Genomic DNA, 17,836 nt, shown 5'->3' with positions numbered 1-17,836 from the left:
GTTAGGCCCAAACTCAGGTTGGCTGGAAAATGTAAGCTTTTTTAAGGAATGTTTTGGTGAGAACCTCGAGGCTTTTTGGATTGTGGGAGCTTTCCTAAACTGGCTCTTCATAGCTTACCAGTCAGGGAGATTGGAATCGGGCAGTGGGGGGAAATCTAAGGAAAATGGGGGGGGGGGAGGGTAAGGATGGTGAATATATGGTGTGACTAGGAAGTGACATCATCACATATGGGTGATGTTGTATGTTTCTTCTTCTTTGAGCATTTGCCCCACTTAAAATGACTCTCAGCCACTCTCAAATGCCTACAGGCAATTGACATGCTCAGTCTTCATCAAATCATTTTGTCCCGCTTCCTTTTTTAAACAAATGCAGCTAATTAATTCCCCCCCCTACACACCTAAGGAATCACCCCAGCACAAAGAAATCCCAGCCTTTACTGCACCTTTCATGGCCACCATCAGTCATAAATGAATTATTCTTTTGAAGCTTATCTTCAGGAAGAACAATATCAACAGGTTTCTTGGGAGAAAGTTTGCTCACCAGTATGGCTCTTCTCTTACTATATGGAGAACACTCCATATTCTAGACATCTAGATGCATTCTAGATATATCTGGGTGCAATCATAATTGATTCAGGGTTACCTCAAAACCCAACAAGCCTATCTAGACCCTCCGGATGTGCTGAAAGGACTCCAGAACTCCCTTCACATCCATTGGTTCCACAGAAAATATTCAGGGGCTCTTTAGCTGACAAACCAAGATGAGCAAACTTGCTGAGACAAGAGCTTACTTTGTTGTATTGCTTATGGCTAGTCTTTGCCACAATAAATGTGTTAGTGTTAATGCGTCAGGGGACTTTAAGCTGTTTTGTGCATATCTTTCGGACTGGGTGCATTCACAGGAGCAGAAAAAACATGCACTTGACAATCACTCAAATTAAATAGCTACATTTCTGGCATCCAACTGTTTTTTTTTTTAAATCGCTGTCTTCTACACTACATGGGGCACATTAGCTATATTCCCCGAATTACCCTCCCCCCACCCAAACCACTAAAGACAAAAAAGAGGGATTTTTTTTTTAGTTTCACTTGAATAAGCAGCCTTAGGAGTGGATGTACTGCAATGTTAATAAGCACACTCCCCGAGCCTCTGCCAGACACTGAATGGCTTTGCTTTCTTTTATTAAGCCGTTTGGAAGATGTCTTAGTTGCAGTTCCACAAAAGCAACTGTCGACACTTTTTTTTTTTTAAAAAAAAAAACCAACATAATTTCTCATTGAGGAAACCGATGCTGGTATTTGGCGTAAGCCTAGCTCTCCGGCATTCCAGCTTCTATCAGTATCACATAATAGAACAGCTCAAACCGTTTTTGTGGTGTGATTACAAAACCCATCACAGTGGATTATGCAGCAAGCTAAATGAGTTTCCACCTTCCACAAAGCCAGAATATTATCATGCACAAATAGTGTACAAATGGAGAAATAATACCAGTCTCTCTTATCTGAACTGGACTATGGGAAGGCTCTTTCCCTCGTTCCATCTACACTGGGCTAATGACACTTGGCACGTTATGAAAGCAGAGCCGGAACACGGTGAAAGCTCTTTTCTTCTTCCTACAAAGCTTCAATTTTTTTCTAGGGCATTTTGCCCATTACTGAAGGCTTTTCTAAATGGAAAATTAATACATTGGGAAAAGGCGCTACCCTATTAATACCTATGAGTGCATAGAGCTCTAGCGACTGACTAACATATCTCACTATCATCTTCTGTTAATAGATTTTAAGCTTGGAGAGACTGCAACCAAAAAAAAAAAAACCATAGGGAGATGGAGACTTGGAAGGGCAGCCATGGAGGAACTAGAAACATTTTCCACCCCAAAAAAACGGAGAAGAAAAATGGCCACCACATAGTGATACTCTAGGAATTTTCCCTAAACTTTATAGTAAGGACCACAGAGACTAGTTGAAGCAGCTTAGAATGTCACCTAAAAGTATCATTCCATCGTCCCCAAATTCTGCCTTTCTCAGGCACCTCTCCCCTTATCTCCTGGCATTTACTGAGTTAGTGTTTGGAACCCTGAATAGCCCAACTACTTCAAACTGTTCAATCCAGTAGTTCTTAGCATAATGTTAAAAGTTGGAAAATATTCAATTGATTCCACACATTTGTCCCACTAATGCAGAACTTTTCTCTGATGCCAGGAACTTTCTACTGACAGCAGGGGAAACATTAAAAATGGGCTAATCTGCCACTGTATACAATCCACTGTGTTGCAAAGCTCACTGAATGTCTTTGGGCCAATCACTCTATTTCGACCTAACCTTTTTCACATGGTTGTTGTAAAGGAGAAAAAGAAAATGGGGAGCTGACCTACTTTGTGCCCTTTGCCATAAAGGAGAGATAAAATGCTTATACAAAGGTTTAGAATAAAATGGAATATCAGGGATGTTGGTATGTTTCAGTATTCTTGAACAGTATATATCACTGGATTGTTAAAAAAAGAAAGTCATTGGGTTGGATCCAAATGTACTCTTCCTCTCACAGATTGTGCTTTTATTCCCAGAAGGAACCTTACCCTCATGGAATGACCCCCTTTACAACAGGAAGACCCCTTTAGATCTGTTCTGGTAGCTTTGTTTAAATCCTTTGCATGTTTCATGGAATTCACCAGCTGTTTTATGTTATACGAAATCCAGCAACAACTTAAGATATACAGAAGGACCTTAAGAAATTCTATGAGTCTTGTTGAAGCTCTCTTGGCTTCTCCATATGTTTTGCCCAAAGAAGAACCATTAAATTAATTTCAGTGACAACACAAGTTAGAGTATTTTTCCCCCACATTTATTGCAAGTCTGATCAGAACTTATTAGTGGAATAACTCATCTTTACTCTGATTTAATTTGGACTTTTTTTAAAAAAACCCCTCCTCTAACTTTATTCTTTCAAGTTCTGAAGAAGTGTGTGTGTGCACGTGTGTGTATAATAGGAGTACTAATTCAATTCCTTTTTTTGTTTTTATCCCACAGAATGTTTTCAGATCTCAACCAGTCCATCATTAAACATTGTTTGCTATAAAAAAAACAGAACGAAGCTTACTTTCTAAGATGAATAGGCTTCCTTATTGTACTACCTTTTCCCTGCTCACAGACACAACACACTTTCTCCACCTCTCTGTCAGTCACATTTGCATTTAAGAGCTGTATAAATGCACAATTTATAGCAATGAGTGCTGATATGGGTTATCAATATCTTTTTGACTGACATGAGTGAGATTTCTGGCATGCTCTCCTAAAGGGCAGGCAATGGATTTTGTGTGTGTGTGTGTGTGTGTGTGTGTGTGTGAGAGAGAGAGAGAGAGAGAGAGAGAGAGAGAGAGAGAGAGAGAAGGGGGAAAATCTTATTACTGGGTATAATGCTGTGATCTGTGATGGTACTTTCAATCAAAAAGGCAATCAGAATGTCATGTGTTTGTGAGTTCTTCCACAAAGGAACCTGTTAAGCACACCAAAGGTGGAATAGAAGATGCACTGGAGCTACTTGGCTAAAATTCCTGGGAGGCTATAAATGAAAATCTGATCCAGTCACATTTTTGCACTAGAACAGTGTAAAAAGATAAGACAGTCCTACATTTGGACACCATTTTCATCTCTAGAGGGAAAACAGTTTTAAGGAGGAAAGAAACTTAGGCGATTGTGGTTGGTGGAGGAAAGTGCCACCAAGTCACTGCTGACTTATGGTGACCTTGTAGGGTTTTCAAGGCAAAAGACATTAGGAAGTGGCTTGCAATTGCCCACCTCCATGTGGCCTGAGAGAATTTTGAGATAACTGTGACTGGCCCAAGTTCTCCCAGCAGGCTTCATGTGGAGAAGTTGAGAATTGAACCTGGTTCTGCAGATTAGAGTCCACCGTTGATAACCACTGCACCACGTGAATTCACTCTGTTGTTAAACTACTGTGATCACTTGCAACTGGATTATGCTGCATGCTTGAGCAATCCACTTGCAAATTATTAGATTGGGACTAATCAGCTTTTCCACAGGCAAAAAAAGAGGGAGGGGGAGCAAATGCTCCCCATGATCACCAAAAAGACTAGGTTGAGGTTCATTGTTCTTCCATGAACAAAAGCCATGAGGGATGGGGGCTATATTAAGGAGGGATATTATTGTAAGTGGGAAGGCAGCATTGTACAGCGCAGTCTCATTGGATCTTGGAAGCTAAGCATGGTAAGTACGTGGATTGGGAACCACCAAGGAAACTGCAGAGGAAGGCAATATCAAATCTCCTTGAAAGCCCCTTGCCGGGGTCACCATAAATTGATTGTGATTTGATGGCACTTACATACATACTAGGTGTGACAGAGGCTGTTTCTGCATGGCCAAATAATAGTGCCCTAGGGACGGAAAAAACACCGTCCCCAGGGTGCTGTTCACACAGGAGGTGCTGCTGCATCGTAGCAGTGCCGCCCTCGCCCCCCCCAAGTGGTGTGAAGACGCCGCTTTTAAACCTTGCTCATTGAGCAAGGTTTTCGAAAAGCGGCATCTTCTCACCAGCGCAGTGCAAACTGCACCAGCATGAGGGTGCCGCTTTTGCCCCCTGCAGTGTCTGTGAGGGACTTACCTTGCATTCCTCTACAGCTCCAGGTGGCTGGAATGACATGCCCATGCTGCCCTGTGACCCCCGAGGGTCAGAGGCAGTGGTGGGATTCAGCAGGTTTGCACCACTTCGGCAGAACCGGTTGTTAAAATGGTGCTTGGAAACGACCAGTTATTAAATTATTTGAGTCCCACCACTGGTCGGAGGACAGCATGGATGTGTCTCCCCAGCTGTCTGGAGCTGCAGAGAAATGTAAGGTAAGTCCCTCGCAGAAACCCTGGGCGGCTCCGTGCGGAACTGCCCCTGCAGGCAGCGTTGGCGTCGCAACTGCCCGCATGGGACCATGCGAATGGTCTCGACACTCCACCAGCTTCATCAAAGCCAGTGGAAATCCATGCAGAAACAGCCAGAGTGAAAAAGCAGGGTGGATCCACTACATTTTTATACCACAAGTGTATTTCAGTAACTAGTCATGTATGGCTACATGATCCTAATGCACAATTCCATCATGAAAGTGATTCCGGTTAAGCTTTGTTGACAAACAGTGCAGCCCCTGGCTTAGCTACTGGGGGTAGAAAATGCTGTCAAGTCACAGCTGACTGATGGTGACGCCCATAGAGTTTTCAAGGCAACAGTCAAAAAGAGGTTGTTTGCCATTGCCTGCCTCTTATAGTGAACTGTGGTCTCTCAACCAAATACTGACCAGGACTGACCCTGCTTAACTTCTGAGATCTAGTGAATTTGGGATAGCCTGGGCCATCCAGGTCAGGGCTCTGCTCAGTTATTCCATTCTACATTCATTGAAATTAACAGGCTTTAGGATCACACTATCTGCTTAGTAGAAAGGTGGGCTTGTGTTGTCTATTATTAACCCTTAAGTATAGCTGCCTTGTACATATCAGTCTACTTTATGCAGCAGCAAATTGTTCATTTAGCTGAGTGATCTTGACTCTAGCAGTGGCTTTCTAGAATTATTCTCAGTTGGAGAAGGACTTTTCCAATACCCCCTAGCTGAGATATTGCTACTGTAGATGGGAGGGACTGACAACTTCTACATGTCCTTGAGTTATACTCCTCCTCTATTTCTGGACACGCAGTGTTCACATACAGTATGAGAAGTCTGAATTTAATATGCATTTCCTATTTTGCAGGCTATTATCAGAACTGGTCTAAGCAGGTCTACTCAGAATTCTCCCGAGGTCTATTAAATTGGACTTCCTGCCAGGGACTTGCTTAGGTGTGCCCTGTTTATTTTGGAAGACTGAACGTTTGATGTTTTGCACCTACTGAGTTCTCCACAATCAATTCACAATGCACAAACTTAGTCCCTTTCATGACACACCAAGATCTGTGGTTAAAGAGATACAAAATCACTGGATTCTATCCTATCAGCATTTCTACTTCATCCTGCAACGCTTCCCAGTGCAGCCTCCACCCAGTGTGGCTTTTGTCCAGGCATGTTTCCCAATTCATTCTAGAGGTCAAATAAACCCCCTTCTTCATGTTTTTTTTTTGCCAGCCAAAAAGGCTGATCAGTACCTGCCCATTATATTTTCATTGGCTTCCCATGTCCTTGGTAAAACAAGTATGGGGTAATTTTTAAAAAGTCATGAATTGGATCCACCATCATGAATTGGATCCAACACCAATTTCTATGACGTTCTTCCTCCCTTGGGGAATGACTTTCTGAATCAGATGAATACTCTTCACTTTGTGGGAGTCGTTGGCTCTCATCTTATATATTGTACTGAAACAGTGATTTTGTTCTGTTTTGTAGAGGTTTGGAAGGCCATCTCATGGAACGTGGCGGGGTTAAGCCCCAAAATGGATGACAACTCCTTCGTAGCATATTTAAATCAATATGACATTATTTGCCTACAAGAGACCTGGTGTGTTGATCATACAAAATATGCCTTAGACAAGTATAGGCAATTTGCCATCCAAGCAGTCAGAACAAGTGCATATGGCAGAGCAAGCAGAGGACTAATGACCCTCATTGCAGACGACATAGGAGGAAAAGTTCTTCAACTTGAACTGGCCGGAAAAGATAACATCCAGGCCCTAGAGATCAAAAACTCGACTATTGGAAATGTTCTTTGTATCAATGTATATATACCTTCAAAGGGATCTGTTTTGTACCTGGCTTTTGATTTAAGGCATGTCAGGAGTCCAGAACACTCAGGGGAAGACAGCTTAAAAATGAAATAAATGGAGGCTTTTCTTTTTTAACGGGTGAATTTGAGCCAGCGAGCCTGTGCAAGCAAGTGGTTGACTGTTCATGAAATCTGGAATGAAATGAGTTTTTTTTTCAGCTTCATTATAAACTGCTAGCGAATGCAGCTTACCTTTCAATCAAACCCCTATTCAGTTGGTTATTAGCGAGAAAGGACTGAATAAAGTTATTCAAAGATAGAGCATGTGAATAGAGCCTCATTTTAATCAACACAAGAATTCGTTAATTTCATTAAAGTCTCTACAATTGGGCGGAAGTGGTGTTACATATGAGTTATCTGCCAAATGCTCCCATTAAAAAGGTGTCTGCAATCAGAATCAACACAAGTCAATGCCATTTTAAGAATCCTTTTATTCCTGTTTGTTTCCAGATGGGAATTGATTCAACTGTGTCCTTCTGATCATATTTTCGATGAGCCAAAGACTGAGATAATGATGAATCCAAGGCCATCAACAACTTCATGGGGATTTTGAGCCATGGTCTCCACTGTCCAGTTTGTTGAAGTGGTTAGACTGTAGGATTTGGAAGACCCAGACTCAAATCTTCACTCTGCCATTGAAGCTTATTGGCTGACATTGGGCTAGTCACACATTATCAAGCTAACCTGCCTCAAAGGATTGTGGTGAAGAAGAAACTGAGGAGAACAACTGAACCGGCTTCGGGTCCACATTGGGAGACAGTGGGGATATAAAAAAAGTTAATAAAGAAATGGCCTGAGCCCAGTGTCCATTCGACTGCACTGGCCCTCCAACCTTGAAATGTTAGTTCTCTGTTTGCAAAATGGGGGAAGGGGGGAGGAGCTCCCTCACCAAGTTGATATGTGGGTCTTTCCCCAATTTCCTTTCTCCTCCAGCAACCTACTGCTTTTCTTAGAAATCCTAAAGATCCTCAGAAGGGCGGGTTGTAGTGAAGATGGGAAATACACCTCCTCTACCACTGCAAGTCACCTGTGGAAGAAGGAGCAAGCAATTTTTCTTGATTATTGGTTCTCGTCGCACCACACCTTCCCAAAACGTGTGCTGCATTTTGTTCATGGCTCTCAGAAAGGATTTTCAGGACAAACAGATGGCTATTGCAGGAGAGGGGAAACAGGGGATATTCAGTGCAAAAATTCTATGTGAGATCTCTTCTCCATTGGTTCTAATCCTGCGTGTATAACAGCACCGAACTTCTTTTTTGTGTAGTGTTAATGTTTACAAATGTGCATTCATACTTTATATGAGTAAATCACTGCACAAAAAGAGTCTGCATCCAATCTACTGTTACATCAATATATATTTTTTTAGTGTTCAACTTGCATAGGTAACAGAGATGGGAAACAAGATGCAAAGGAACCATTTGCTGTGGCAAACTGTGCCCGATGAAATTAATGTTTGAAATCCTCCTTGCTAAGCAGAATGCAGAAGAAGCAGAAGGTGAGCCCCAGCAACCTTGTGGAATAGAAAGCAGGGGGAGGGGATTTGCTCATCTTTGCTTTTTGTTTGATGCTGACTTCACCTGTTATGATTAAACAGGTGATTGGCTAACAGCCAAACAATCCATTGGTTAATACAAAGGCTTGGGAGAAGCAAGTGCTGTCGGTCTATTCAGAGTGTATTCAGCAGTGGCAACGCGTCTCTGTCGGATGCAGCAGAAATGGAAAGAAGATGTGATCACAAAGAAGGTATTTATAAAAATATATTTCCACAAAGTAGGAAACAATACAAGATTTTTTTTCTGAATAATACAATACATGGAGTAAATAAACAAAACAAGAGCATCAAAACAAAAAAAATGGGGGGAGTAAAAATGATTTGCATGTAATACTTAGTTTTTTTTTATTATACAATTGCTACTCCTAAATGGTACGTTACAAATTGAAAATGCTGACAGCTTCTAGGTGCTTCTTTTTTTCCATGAGCAAGATCCCTGTGCATAACCATGAATATTCTAGAAAATAAAAGCTAAAAACATAAGCAAGAAAATTATGTACACACTGGTTCTTCTTTTAATACAGTGAACTAGAAGCAAGTATGATCTGGTAATGAAATGGGTGACATTTTCAAAGTTTAGATTTTTTTTTTTAATATTCACATGAACCAGGTTATTTCCAGCCGATTGTGCTTGTATCGAAATACCAGATACTAAGTTGATGAAAATAGTATAAAATGGTCCACGATTGTTGCTGTTTTCCTCTGGGAACACTTTCACCCTGCTAACATTTAGATATAACCTTTATGCTAATGGACAGCTTGTTGCTCAAGTCTTGTTTTCAAACTGTACAGTTTATTAAACATTCGCTATATATAGAAAACAAATTAATGGATATCATTTAGACTTCCCCCTCCCCTTAAGCTGTTCTGGATAACCAATCTTAATAAATAAAAGCAGTTAATGGACATCAATAAAATATTTATTTCAAGGATTAAACAAATAAATTTTGTTCTTTAGCAATAAAATCAGCTTTTGTATCATATATGCAAGTCCATTCTCTTTTTTTTTACAGATTTTTTTTTCTTTATTGAAGACGAAGCAGGTGACAGGAGAGATTCTTCTAAAAAACAATTTGTTTTGTTAAAAGGAGGGGACTTTCAATGCTCTTCCCCACTCCTGAACTTTGACACAACTGTGGATTTTGAATCCCATCACTGGAATGGATTAAGAACATGTGAATATTTTAAGGCTTGACACAATATTTAAAGATGATATTCAGTCTGTTGTTTTGTGGCCAACAATTACCTTATGTACAAATTATGGTCACTGCACAGTTGAGGCCAAGAGGGACATTTTCAATGCTCTTTTTCTATTCAGCATTGCACAGAAGACCAGATATTGCTTTAACATTTTTTTTAAAGTGGGATCTTCATTGGCAACGTGGAAAAAAAACTGTTAGCTCTTCAATGTCCTTCAGAACATACTCTTCTCCAGCAAAAATCCACATAAGCCTGTTCCGTAGAAAAGTATCTTTTCCCCTTGCTTCTCTGAAAACTATCAACGATCCAAACCCCCATCTTTAGAGTGGTCATGTGAATATAGAATATCCAAAGACTTCTAGACACTCTACGTACTTTACTTCACACTCCACAAGACTCGGACCTCCTAACATATACTTTTGATTTATGCACTTTTTTGTTTTTGGTTCAACATTACAATGTAGTTGATTTTATAGATGACCGGTGCTAATCTTGCCCCTAAAACAAAAAAAAGCCACATTAGTCAAAACTAACAGCAGTGGCCCTAGAATATTACAGGAGTGTTTAAGTCAAGAGTGAAAAAGAGAGTTTGTAATCCACTGTCAAGTTTCTTTATCACTTTCTCCAACTGAGTAAAGTTCTCCAAGTCTTTTAAAACGAGGGCCCCATTCACTGAGGTAGTCAAAATTCTGATCTGAGTCTGAAGTTGAAGACTCTAAGGAGCTTAGGGAACCAGCAACTGAGCCTCTCCCCTCATACCCATAAATCTGGATTGAGTCATATGGAGGCGCTGTAGGGTCATTATCAGCTTCGTGAAGCCTGACGTTGATGAATTCGTCAACATCAACACCATTAGGAACAGGGGCCAGTCCCTGTCTGGGCATAAACTGAAGATCAGGTTTAATATCCTTGCGGGGCAAAAATCCGTTTATTCCATCTGGGTTTTGCAAAGTTGCAATGTCAAACGCTTCCGTATCTTCTTCGCCACCTCCTTCATCATCATACCGAATTATGTTTTCTCTCACGTCCTCGTCGTCTTTGATAATCAGAGGCTCATTCTTGTGTCTCCTCAGGGTTACAAACAACACCACAATGACTGCAAATGAAATACCACAATCTGGTTAGACTTTGAAACCACCTTCTACTGGGAAAAAGAAAAAAGAAAACTAGGAAGGTGAAAGAGTTTTTATTCCTACAAAACTAGAGATAATTTAATTTTTTTTATCTCTGTTGTTTTGAACCAATAAACAAAGTTGCTTATGCCTTATGCGAATTGAGTTAATGGTTCATTATAAAAGCGCTATTTTCTGTTTCCCCACACTATATTTGTCTGAAACGTTTACGCATTTTTTATTTTTCAATAAATCAGCATGACACATTACGTGTTTGTGTGTGTGTGTAAAGAGAGAGAGGAAGAGAGTGTGTGTGTGTGTATTGGTACATAGAAATGGCAAATATTAGAAGTATAAATAGTGCCTTTAAAAATATGCATACAGTTCAGACAAATCTACAAAAGTAACAGCAGAAAGCAGAACTCTAAAACTGGACAAAAATACAAAGTGGCATACGTAAAATTGGGGATTGGTTACTCATCCTTTAGATAAAACCTTAGGAAAAAAGAAAATGATACCAAAGCATACTTGTACACTTAAGAGTTTAAAAATTGCCTTCCAGGATTCAACCAAAGTCTAGCTAAGGCAACATTTTGATTTTAATACTTGCCAACTAGATCCTTCTGGGAAACACACATCTTCCTTCTACTACCCTGTTTCCCCTAATATAAGACATCCCCGAAAAATAAGACATAGTAGAGGTTTTGCTGAAGTGTGAAATATAAGGCATCCCCCGAAAGTAAGACATAGCAAAGTTTTTGTTTGGAAGCATGCCCGACGAACAGAACACAGGAAAAATAAGACATCCCCTGAAAATAAGACATGGCACATCTTTGGGAGCAAAAATTAATATAAGACACTGTCTTATATTTGGGGAAACACGGTAGCAGAAAACCTAATCTCTAGAGCAGAGGTCCCCAAACTTTTTAAACAGGGGGCCAGTTCACTGTCCCTCAGACTGTTGGAGGGCCGGACTAAAAAAAACTATGAACAAATTTCTATGCACAAATGATTGTAAAATGTTTGATTTCACATTTCAGCCTTTCTGTCATGGTCTATTTTTAGAACAGTGACCAAAGTATGTCAAGTACAGGGTGGGCTCCAAATATTGTTGGGGGAGGCTGTGCGGTCACCTTCCCTGTAAAAAAAAAAAGCAGGGTACTCTTTCCCAATGAAGCATTCCATCTAACCCACGATTAGGTATCTTCCGGGGTTCTTTCCTCCCTAGCAGCCAGCGAGCGATTCGCCAGCCTGGCTGATGCCAATGGGAGTGAGGTGGAACAGAAAGCCTGAGAGCAACACATGGAGTAGCTGAGAGGGAAGGGCGGAACAGGAGTTGCCACGTGTAAGGTTTCCAACTCTGGGTCAGAAAATTCATGGAGATTTGGGGGTGCCATCATGTAATTGCAATCAGCAGCCGTTGGGGCCGGTTCCTCCTCTCCCTCGAACCCCCACTACACATGAATGGAGCCATCGCCACCATGCCTGGCGGGCCGGATAAATGCCTTCAGGGGGCCACATTTGGCCCCCGGGCCGTAGTTTGGGGACCCCTGCTCCAGAGAAAGGCACTTTTTTACTAGAGCTATGGGTCAGACCAGATTTTGGTATTAGGTAAGGCAGAAACATTATTTCTTTTCTGAAAGGTGTATGCCTATGTATTATGTTTTCATGTGATGACCTATTCTGATTGGCTGCTTAAGGTTTTTTGACATCATCAGGTAGCCGAAAACCAATTTCCCCTAACTTTTCTAATTTGAGCTGATGAAGATTGTGAGCTAACTTGGCCATGACATTTCATACTCCCATCTTTAACAGACTGATACCACTCTGCTTTTTGCTTCATAATAGGCCCCTTCCGCACACACAAAATAATGCATTTTCAAACCACTTTCACAACTGTTTGCAAGTGGATTTTGCTATTCCGCACAGCTTCAAAGAGCACTGAAAGCAGTTTGAAAGTGCATTATTCTGCATGTGCGGAATGAGCCATAGAGTCACTCACATGGATCACATACATATGACCTGTCCCAGCGACGCATATACATGCACTTTTTCATGCTGATTTATTGACACAGAATGTTTAAAAATGCATAATGTTATGGGGAAAATAACTCAAGCGAAAAAAGGCAAATAAAGAACCACAGGATTGAGTTGCACAAAAGTGAAATTGAATGTGGATGTTTAGGTTGAAATTCCAGGTATAAGACATTCAAAATTATCCTAGTCAGGAATGTTTTTGGTCTTGCATTGTTTGTGTGTTCGCTGGAACAAACAATGCCATTCTTACTTGATCCACATGAATCTGTTCCGATCATCTACACGGTGCTTACTTTTGTTTGTATATGTGACACTAAGCTCTCAATCTTGAAAACAAAAATCTTCTGGGTTCCCTCCCCTCCCTCCTTTTTAACCTTGCAATGAAATCCAGTTCAGGCATATATACTGTGGGCATATAGGCTGAAAACATGTAAATTATGGTATTTGTTTCTGTAAAATTCACTGAATGTCACATAGCTATTTTCCAATAAACATGTGAAATAGCAGCCATTAGTATTGTTTCAGTTTGGCAACTGCTTCCTTCTTAAGAACCTGTCTCCAACAAACCCACTTTCAAGCACATTTCTTTGGAAGCAGTAAGACAGCAGCTAGGGGTGGAATTTCAGCAATGGACTTCTCTTAGTTGGGTAGTCACTTGAATTGGAGGAAGGCTTATTAAGATGGAGAAAGGTGTCAGACCTTGGTCAGTGGAGTAGAGTAATAGAATAGGGGTAGAATCCACCCCTCCCAACATGTTGCATAGAAATTATATGTGCTGTATGTATAATTCACAAGAGTAGCCCTGGAAAGCATGATGTCCCAGATGAGATTTTATTTATTTGACTTTTGACTGAGGAGCACTTTCAGTAACCCTCTTCTATTTATACAATTATATAGTAAAGTTAAGCAAAGTACCTCACTAGATTGGTTCTGATCAGTTTTTTCTTTGACCACCAAAAATGCTATGCTGGGGCACTTGGATGGACAAAGGCTACGTGGGAAGGACAGGATTGTTACTTACTCAATTCTGGTGGGCAGCCTCTCATTAACACTTCATATCCCACCCTCGTTCATTGGAATTATGAGGGAAATGGGGAAAGGAAAAGTGTCAATTGACACCAGAACTTCACTTCTGGTTACAGAACAGGAGATGATATCACACTACTCTAAGAATGTTCAGGTCTCTATATTATGAATCTGGACTTGGCATCCAGATGCTCTATCAATTTCTCTATAGTTTTGCCATAGAAATTTGAAAATTCCTAGAGAATTGTGACATCACTTCCTGTTCCCAGACAAGAAGTGATGTCCTGGCAGTCTTAACTATACTCATCAATACTCTAAGGCACAGGTGTCAAACTCGCAGCCCTCCAGATGTCCATGAACTACAATTCCCATCAGCCCTTGTCAGTATAGCCAATGCTAATGTTGGGAGGGATTGATGGGAATTCTAGTTCATGGACATCTGGAAGGCTGTGAGTTTGACACCCCTGCTCTAAGGGCTGGCATCCCTAGGGATGGGGCCATAGCAATGGGTAGAACTGAGCAAGATTGAGTGTAAAAGCTGGCTGAATCCAACCAACTTGCACAGAATCTAGGACACATAATTCCATATTGAAAAAGCTTAATCAATAAGACTTGCCTGTATTTTTACTCATAACTGGAGAGTGATATTGATGGGCAGCAAAACTGAAGTTGTGCAGTGTGTGGTATAGGGCAAGGCATTACAGCACTTTTGAGGGCAAATCTGGGGCCGTTTCCGCACAGAGGCTGAAGCAGCTGGGTTGGCCGACCCGACGATGCTGGGACCGTTCGCATGAACAGCCCCAGAAAGAGCCAGGACGATGGCGCTCAGCTGATGCCGCCAAAATTCGCCCGGGTTGACCCAGCGCATCCCAGGCCCTCCGGCACATCGCGCTTGAGGTCTGGAGATGACGCCCCCCTGGACCTTGCGTGACTTGCTTCTTAGCCGCCTGCGGCTGATTACGGGGGCGTGTCCCCAGGCCTAGGCAACGCGCCAGAGGGCCGGGGACAAAGTAAGTGCAGGGAGGGAGTGGGGGGGGAAGCGCCTGGAAGCCACTGCCGTTCGCACAGCAGTGGCTTCCAGCCGGTTTCCACAAAAAGTGCGCTTCCAAGCGCACTATGGAAACGCCGGCTTCGGGCCGGGCGGGTGGCGTTGAGGCGGCTGGCGCTGGTTACGTAGCGGCATGCTCTAAGCCCTGTGCAAATGGCGGCCTGGGGACGGCGTTTTTGCCGTCCTCAGGTCGCCATTAAACGCCCGTGCGGAAAAGGCCTGAGTTTGTCCTAGTTCACAGGCATGGGTAGAAAAGTGTCACAGAAACACTTTAAATAAACACATTCAATTTTCATGTACAAACTTGCCCTTTAGAACAAACTGGAAAGTATATTACTGTTCATGAAAAAATCTCATAGTCACTGGCATACACACCCTGGGTTGGATGTAACAAGTTTTTCTACCTGTGGGGGGTGGGGGTGGGAAGGCATGATGGGGTCTCTTTTGACTACCAAGAAATCTATGCTGGGAATTTGCATGGACAAATGTCCTGATGGATGGGGACTGTAGTAAGAAGGAGAAATGGGAATGATCCAGTAAAATGTTGGTTGGATCTAGTCCCATATGTCAAATGGGCACCACCAGTATTTTTTTCATTTTTAATGTGTATTTTAAAACATGTTTGTATTTTAATGTGTTTTCCACAGAAACCCTCTTCCTGAAAGATGTATCTGTACCACTGAATTAAAATCATTTATGTATCACAAATGTTTGGAAAGCTATCTGATCAGTAAACAAATACATACCTAGCAGTAAAATGATGCAGGCTAGTATTGCTATTAAAGCTCCCATGCTGAGACCGATAGGGAGTACATAAGCTTCAGCACTGCAGGACTGGGCAATACCCTCGCTGCTGCAACCACAGACCTTAATGGTGAGAGTGCTGGTGCTGCTCATTGGAGGATTTCCACTGTCACTGATAATGATTGGTAGAAGATACACTTCCTGCTTCTGCCGGCTGAATCCACTACGTTTGGTCAAAATGTCAAGGGTGTTATCTGGAAGAACAACAAACATATTTTGCATAAAGACTATACAAAGCAAAACTGATTTTCTCGCTAGGGGGTATTGTCATAAATAAAAAACCCGAAGCATGTCTGATTGTTGTTAATTACGGGCAGTCAACTTGAACACTTTCGAAGAAGAAGAGTTTGGATTTATACCTCCCCCCCTTTCTATCCTGTAAAGAGCCTGAAAGGGGCTTACAAACTCCTTCCCCTTCATCTCCCCACAAGGGACACCTTGTGAGGTGGGTGGGGCTAAGAGAGTTCTGAGAGAACTGTGACTAGCCCAAGGTCACCCAGCAGGAAAGTAGGAGTGGGGAAACAAATCTGCTTTGCCTCTGTGTTATCAATGCACAACTGCGACCCACTGATTGGGGCTTTATACACACATATGCACAAACATACGTAGTATATATGATATGTTATATACTTATATACAGTGGTGGGATTCAGCAGGTTCACACCACTTTGGCAGAACTGGTTGTTAAAATGGTGCTTGTAAACAACCAGTTGTTAAATTATTTGAATCCCACCACAGGAACCGGTTGTTAAATTATTTGAATCCCACCACTGCTTATATACTACATTTATATATCTATACATGTGTGTGCGTACATGTATAAAGCCCCAGTTGATGGGTCGCAGCTGTGCATTGATAACTCAGAGGTAAAGCAGATATGGTTCCCCACTCCTACATTTCTGCTACATTCCCACATACATTCCTATATGTATATATATACATTCCTATATGCATATATAAAAATCCAATATATACAAATGTAGTATAAAATATATAACAACCAAAGCAAAAATGGGATAAAAACAAAAAGCAATAAAATAAAAGGAAACATTGGAAACAGCAAGAAAAGAAAAGAGTGAAAGAACATAGTAAAATAATAAAAGTTGTATATGTTCTATAGATTTAGCTGCTTTGAGATTTAAATGGTGTCATTGTGAGCATTTTAATTTCACTCATTTTTTTGCCACTAATGTGACTAATTTGTTGGTCTCTTAGGTGGCAATGGGTGCCATTTTTAACACCATTCGTCGATTCTCCACTATTTCAATGTCATTTGTATACAACTGGCTCACAACCAGACATCAGTTTGAAGAATGATTCTCTCAAATTCTGTCTGTACTGTTAGGGAAAAGGCAAGTGCAGTTTCAGCCAAAGGTGGGGAAGAATCCCTGTTTCAGAAACATGGATTTTGGAATTGAATTGCTCTGTGAAACTTGGTAGCATACTTAGCTTGATTACACTGGACGAGTTCCCCATGGACATCACTCTGAATGTGATCCCTGATCGTTCTAACCAGAATACTGAAGCATACCTTGTGTGGCACAGGTAGGGTAGAAATGCCAGCTGTGAGGCTGGGTTCTGAAACTAGTTGAAAAAGATGAGCTGTTCCCACAAGCTGTGGGAGCTGTGCCAAAAATATCCCTCTTTTCTCCTGACTTCCAGTTTTTCCTGGAGGATTTAGAGTGCTGAATTATGTCTAAAGCAGAATCGATGTACTAAGAATTCATCATTCTTTTTTTGCCCCTTTTCCTTTCCAGATTTTGTAGATGCTGGTCGTGTATGCCTTGCTACAGTTTAAAATCCCTCCAATTCATCCGATATGCCTGTTAACAAAGCACACTGAAAAGGCGGGCTGTATGTGATTCTACTCACAGCTGTATGAAGATTCATTCTGTGTGCTGCTTTACCAATGCACAAGAGTGAATCTGCACTGCATTGATGCAACGTGCAATTTTTTTGAACTTTTATCAAGGAAATTTGTTTTTTGTTCAGTGTTTTGTCACTGTATGCATGTGTCCATCTACAGCTGCTGGTCAGAGGGTAGCTGTGTTGGTCTGAAGCAGAACTGTTAGATTAAAATCCAGTAGCATCTTGGAGACCAAAATGCTTTTGGGGCTATCAGCGTTGACTTGTGAAAATTGTGTTGGCTTCAATGGTGCCATTGGTTTTAAATCTAGCTGCATGCATACACATGCGTAGAGGAAAACACACTTATGACCTAAGGAATGCAAAGTTATCCCCCTTCCGCACGTGCAGAATAATGCACTTTCAATCCACTTTCAATCCACTTTGCAGCTGGATTTTACTGTG

At 41.4% G+C, this 17,836-nt stretch overlaps 1 protein-coding gene across 3 annotated transcripts in view; it reads right to left on the bottom strand.

Moving 5' to 3' along the window:
- Nucleotides 1-8,874: 8,874 nt before the first annotated feature.
- Nucleotides 8,875-17,836, bottom strand: part of CDH8 (cadherin 8) — a 260,317-nt gene continuing 251,355 nt past the window's right edge. Inside the window, exons 11-12 of one of the 3 annotated variants that reach the window (XM_048515478.1) lie at nucleotides 15,469-15,720; nucleotides 8,875-10,595 (exon numbers count right to left, since the gene is read on the bottom strand). In XM_048515478.1, the coding sequence (XP_048371435.1) occupies nucleotides 10,102-10,595; nucleotides 15,469-15,720 (746 nt within the window). In that variant the 3' untranslated portion in view covers nucleotides 8,875-10,101. Of the gene's footprint in view, nucleotides 10,596-15,468; nucleotides 15,723-17,836 lie in introns of those variants that run through there. The other 2 variants (XM_048515479.1, XM_048515480.1) reach the window with 2 other exon arrangements.

Source organism: Sphaerodactylus townsendi, linkage group LG14 (genome assembly GCF_021028975.2).
Source record: "Sphaerodactylus townsendi isolate TG3544 linkage group LG14, MPM_Stown_v2.3, whole genome shotgun sequence".
Classification (NCBI taxonomy): Eukaryota; Metazoa; Chordata; class Lepidosauria; order Squamata; family Sphaerodactylidae; genus Sphaerodactylus; species Sphaerodactylus townsendi.
This window is presented reverse-complemented; position numbering and strand designations above follow the sequence as displayed.